Source organism: Rutidosis leptorrhynchoides, chromosome 8 (genome assembly GCF_046630445.1).
Source record: "Rutidosis leptorrhynchoides isolate AG116_Rl617_1_P2 chromosome 8, CSIRO_AGI_Rlap_v1, whole genome shotgun sequence".
NCBI classification, from domain to species: domain Eukaryota; kingdom Viridiplantae; phylum Streptophyta; class Magnoliopsida; order Asterales; family Asteraceae; genus Rutidosis; species Rutidosis leptorrhynchoides.
Window position 1 is genome coordinate 34,403,963 of NC_092340.1, and position 6,273 is coordinate 34,410,235.

The 6,273-nt window shown below is 38.5% G+C and overlaps 1 protein-coding gene across 1 annotated transcript; it reads right to left on the reverse strand.

The window, feature by feature from the left end:
• Positions 1-730: 730 nt before the first annotated feature.
• Positions 731-1,221, reverse strand: LOC139863293 (uncharacterized). The gene is made up of 2 exons (XM_071851927.1): positions 1,043-1,221; positions 731-923 (listed from the first exon to the last, which is right to left on the reverse strand). Exons 1-2 carry the CDS (start codon positions 1,219-1,221, stop codon positions 731-733), a joined length of 372 nt encoding a protein of 123 aa, XP_071708028.1.
• Between the last annotated feature and the right edge of the window lie 5,052 nt (positions 1,222-6,273).

Below are 6,273 nucleotides of genomic sequence, written 5' to 3' on the forward strand. Positions count from 1 at the left end.
CCACAATCTCCCATAAGTCTTGTCCACCTAGGAAGGTCTTCATTTGGATGCTCCATCGATCATAATTATCCTTTGTGAGGCGAGGAAACGTGATGACATTGTTGGCCATCATCTTGTCGAACCAAGCTCTTGATACCAATTTGTTGGAAATAGGAGGTTATGTATATTATTTGTGGGAGAGATGATTGATGATTTAGAAGTTTGATTGATCTTGAAAACTCTTCTTTTATTGCTTATTGAATTGCTTTTTTGCTTGATTACAAATGAGGGGTGAAGCCCTCTATTTATACTACTCAATGGAGTAGTCTAGATCACTCCATCATCTACTACTATCTAGATATTTCCTAGTATTTCTAGACCTAGATATTTTACAAGATTATTCTACACACATTCTACACACTTTCACTACTACATATTACAAGAAGCTTCTACATAATGGGCTATAATCTTGATCCAAAATATTTGTATACTTGCAAGCCCATATCCAAAACACATAGCCCAAAATCAAGTTTAACTTCCAACACTCCCAACCCTCCATTGTCCAAAGAAGCTAAAGCTTCTTCTCATTTAATACAATTAATCTTCATAATACTCTCAAACTCGTTAATCACAGATTTCGAACTTATAAAAAGAGAAAGAAAGTAAATGTTGAGTTTCCCATTATCGATTTAACTAACATTAGACGACCACCTATCGATAACAAATTTGAATTCCGACATGAAATTCGTATCTAGAAACGATCAATAAGAACCTTCGAACTAGCCACCCGATTCACGGTATTACCCATCAGTAGGCCAAAATAATCAAATGGGAACTCTCCCCTTTGGCAACTTGTACAACGAGTGAAAATGTCCACCTCCCCAACTTGTACTCCGACTCCATACAAGTTAGATTTACTAACGTTAACCTTCAAGCCTGAAAAGCTGTAAAAAGTACCGAGGACACTCATAATGTTATCCAAACTGTTTTTATTCCATTTCGAGATAATAAGAACGTCATCAGTATATAACAGATACGAAATCGTAACGTGATGTTTACCAACTTTCGCACCGATATGTCCTTGTTGACATTATCTTTCAATATAAGATGTAACCTTTCCATAATGAGCAAAAATTGGAGAGGGCCAAGCGGGTCTCCTTGCCTTAGTTCACGATGAACCTCAAATTCCAAGGACGGGCTTTCATTAGCTAGAATAGAACTCCTAGCCGCTGTTACAGTCATTCTTAACCAGGCGCGCCATTTATTACCAAAACCTGATAGCTCCGACATATGATTTATAAATCCCACTATACGGAGTCATATGTTTTCTAGGATAAATTTTATTAAATTTACCTTGAATATTATTATGGCAAAAGTAACGTTTATCAAATCTATCTACTGTATAAATTCATATGGACATTATTTAAATGTCTTTAAGACCATCTTTAACAATGATGGGCAAAAGTGGTGTGTTGAGGGTGAGGTGGAGTGTTTGGCGGGCGTGCTAGCAGTTTGGTAAATAATAGCGTGGTGTATTGAGTGACGTGTTAGGTGATGTGTTAAAATATGATTGAAAGTTGAGTAAAAAAGGGGGCCACATTTTTGTCCCGTGCTACTAGTCATCACGCCTGGTGAGCACGCCTCCAACACACACCACTAGGGCGCGTGTTGGCTCTAAAAAGGTGGCAACAAGCCACCGTTAAAGGTGGCCTAACGTTTAACCAAATGATATGTGAGAATCACATCTATCAAAAGGTTATTGGTTTAAACTTATCTAGGGAAGTACATGTTTTGTGTGTAAGATTTATTTGTCAGATTTGATTTTTCTATTATATTTATTTATTATTATTATATTATATTTATAAATTTATAAATTTATTATTATTATTATTATTATTATTATTATTATTATTATTATTATTATTATTATTATTATTATTATTATAATAAACTTAAAAGTATTAAAACTTACAAAAAATTAGTGGGAAGCCTAGAGACAATCTGGGCCCCCACACCTCTAGCAATAGCAAAACCTATCCTAGTAAAAATATGAGCAGCAGCACCGGCACCAATATCTTGCGCCATCGAACTCTTCTGAACCCGCTTTAGCAAAGAAACAGCATCCTTTTCTAATTCCCCAAGAGAAGAAAATGAGAAAGGAATGAAACCATAACCAATCGCCTGACAGCTAGATTCGTACTTGACCCGCTTCCGACGAGCCGCATCAACCACAACACGTCCAGGAACAAAGTCAGAAAGCCCAGACTGTGTCAAAGGAGAAGACCCTGTCAAGTCAACACAAACATCGCGACCACAATCCCAGGAATAAAGTAACACATCTGCAGGTCTGAGGGCCCTGTCGTTCCCTCCAGACAACCCAATGTCAACCTCCTTTCTCGCTGAAATCCCAGATCGATAACAAACATCAACAAGGGAATCCCGAACAACATTATGTCGATGCTTAATACCCACCATACCAGCACAAGACACCGCGTGATCCCCGAAAATATCCCCAGTAAAAACCCTTGAACAGGCAGAGCATGCCGTCGAGATAGAGAACAATGGAACACCCAACCGGTAGCACAACACACATCGGTAAGTCTTTGCGTTCATCGTCTGACCCAACCCCAAAATAGGGACTGCCCTTAGCCAAGTAGAGGTGTGATCACCCTGCTGCGATTTCCATAAGGCCGATTGTCGGGGAGATAATGAAAAAGTGGATTCTGCAGAAGCGGTAACCTTTGTGAAATAAACATCTGCCAATTTCTTCATGAGTATGGGGGCAGCGACCTCACTCTGATTACCTAAAATATCAAACCCAACCGTTTTATTAAACAGACCCAATGCATCTTCAAAAGCACGACCAAGACCAACAATACCCGCATGACGTAGGAGCTTGGTCTGCAACCCAGCAGACTGTAATCGAGAAGCCAGAAAAGCATAATGACGAACATCTCCCTCAGAATAAACACCAAGCCCTCCAAATGCAAATGGCAAGGTGGCAAGCCGCCACTGCCAATCACCAAACCCAGGCCCTGAAGCAGTAACAATACGCTCCAAGGAAGATCGAAGGGCTCCATCGAAAGCGCGTTGAGCCGCCTCAAATATACTAGGAGGACAAGTACGCAAGGTAAAGTAGAGTTTAGAAACTCCCGTACATGCCCTAAGCAACAACAACTCACACTGAGGATCATCAAGCTTAGCAACCTTATCCATAAGCGCAATGGACTTGGTCACCCTTTGCATCACCAGTTCACTACTAAAACCAAGATCGGAACTTGCGGGGGCCCCAAGCAACTTAACACCATTTAAAGGTCGAGCAATATTAGGAGGAAAGACACCTACTTGCCTGCTGCGAGGGTCCTCCGTAGGCCAGAAAATTTCTGTTTTTTCAACGTTGAGATGAAGCCCAAAACGAGGCCCATCGCCCATAATCAAATGCAAAACCTTCCCCACCACCAAAGTGTCCCCAATAATAGTGCCATCATCCAAATACCACGCCTGAAGACAAACCTCAAAATTATCTCTGATTTTAGAAACCAAGGGTTGTAAGACCAAAGCAAAAAGTAGCGGACCAAGGGGATCACCCTGTTGCACCCCCTGAGAAGACCATAAGGTGTGGTTCCCATAATACAATCTTGCTGGATTAGAGTAGCAAAATTCAACCCACTGAGAAATGCTCGGACAAAGGCGGCGAACTTCATGTAACATGAACGTACGATCAACAAGATTGAATGCATTTTGAAAATCAACTAATAACATAGAGAGGCCAACATCAGAGCCACGATCCTCAATCAACCGATTCACAGCATGAAGAATAGCCTCACTACCTGAAGAAACACCAACACCAAATTGAAGACCATCGAAGTAACTTCCCAAAGACTGGCCAACCATAGCAGCGCCAACCTTCGAAACAAGACGTCACCAAACAGTACCCACAGCTATAGGACGAATACCACCGCCAGGCTTGACAAGCGGTGTGAGGGGAGCACTAGCTATATACCCTCCTAATTCCATAGGGCACCTTCCAGCTAGAAAGAGATTAACGACCCCGGTAATAGAGCCAACCAACTCATCTGAGACTGCCACAGCAGCACCACTCAAGCAGCACCACTCAAGCAATCCATAAGGTGTTGTGCACGTAAACCATCCCTACCACATGATGTGCCCCGAGGAAAACTTTTAATCTGGCCCAAAACAACAGCAGAAGTCGTAACGAGGTGTAGGTGATCAACCGGCATATCAGGCAAGGATGGAGCTATAGAAGAAGGATGCTTAGACAGCAAGTCCGCCAGCGTGGCGTCATTATAAGGAGCAACGCCTGATGAAGAAAGAACACGAGCTGCAGCGGTGTAATGGCCATCACAAATCTTCCTACGACACTGCTTAATATTACGCTCTTCCAAATCAAGGACCTCATCATCAGCCACTGACAACATAGGAGAATCCTCTGCCAAAAACTCCCTCACAAGCTGTAAACTTCCACCCGCTGTCCCCCAAGAGCAAATAGCACGGGAATTATTATTATTATTGTAAAAAGAAATTGACATCAAAATTGAAAATTGACAACAATATATATACATATTACGGAGTAATATTTTTGTAAAAAAAAAAAAAAATGTAAATTGAAAAACAGAAAACAATGTGCGAAACACAAATGCAACAAGTTGTTGCTACAAATAACGTAAAGATGAAATTTGGTAGAGAAAAAGAGAAGCCTGTTTTTCCCAAAAGTGTCAACAAAGTAAATAGACGAAGGGAAGGTGGAATATGAGCCGTAGAATCTGAATTACCTGTAACAACTTTCGTATAACGTTAAGGGGTAAACTCAATTTACCCCGTGGGTAAAATCCTCAATTAAATGTCAAAGTGGTCCATTTTTTAGTCAAAGATATCCCGTTACGAATTACCACCATGTCCCTAACCGTTAATGTGGTCCTCTTTTTTACTAATTGGATTCGATGAAATCCCGTTTTAGCTTCTTAATCCACATCCAATTTTCTCCTATACTAATTCTAAATTAATTTTAATTAATATTAATATATTAATATATGCACCCCATAATAATTAATTAAACGATTATTTACTTTTAGTGGGAAAAAAATATCATCGAACTTGTCAACAAAAAATTGACTATTTTTTATTAAGCTTTATAGAGACCGAGTTTGATGTCGTTGAATTATGAACAAACATTACCTTTTCAAATAATAATTAATAAAAAATAATAGCATACTCAAGATCATATTTTATGATAATTTGTACTCTTCTTAATTCAGATTCACCGTTTTATATCATTACAAAGCATATATGTAGTTACCATTACCATATAGTTTTATATTAAGGAGAGTTATCAGCGGAATTAAATTGATGGTAAAAATGAAAGCAAAAGAATAATGTTCTACCTTCATTTTATATCTAAAGGCCATGTACTCCGTAATTTGCTCGGTATTATATTTAAGTTTAAATACTGTTTGATAGCAGTAAAAAACAAAATTAAATCGAATTTTACAGAATTAAAGAAAGAAAAGGTGAAAAAAGAATCTTTTTGAGCAAATAGAGACTGTCATCTATGTATTATTCCGTACATTGTAATTTTTCTGATTTCACAAAAATTAAATTCCAGTTTATATAAATTTGAAAGTTTGATAATTTAGTTGAATAAAAGTTTTTTTTTTTTTAAGTGTGTCAGGCAAGCACACTGGATCAACAGTGCTGCACCTGCTATAGTTGAATGGAATCTATCATTCTCTCTCACACACAACACATAGTAACACACATTTTCTCTCTAAAAACACCCATCACTTCAATCATCAAGAACAGAACTCAATGAAAACAAACCATAAACAGAAAATTAAACAAGCTCGATCATTTTCTCAAGTTGTTTCTCATTTCAATCAAATCAAATCATCAATTACACCAAAAATAATAATTAATGAGCCAACAACCATTAACTACTACTCATAAATAAATATAACCAAAATATAAATAATAATATCTATGTACGAAAATTACTGTACAAGTTGATCCAGCTGCCAAAATAGTTGTCGTACTGACTGTTTTATGAGTCACCGTAATCACGCCAACAAACAAGCATTGTGACACAACGTCGCATGATGTAGAATCTAGCTCGTTGTTCCTTAACAAGACGAGCACATTTTCTGGTGAAAGCGCACCTTCGATGGTTGTCGGATGAAGAACGGCTTCTTGAGATGCTGTTAGTGCTTTTGTTTTTTGAAAGTTTGAAGTTTTGGTCTAAGTAAGTGAGGTGTTGTGGAACAGATGTCGGTAGTGGTG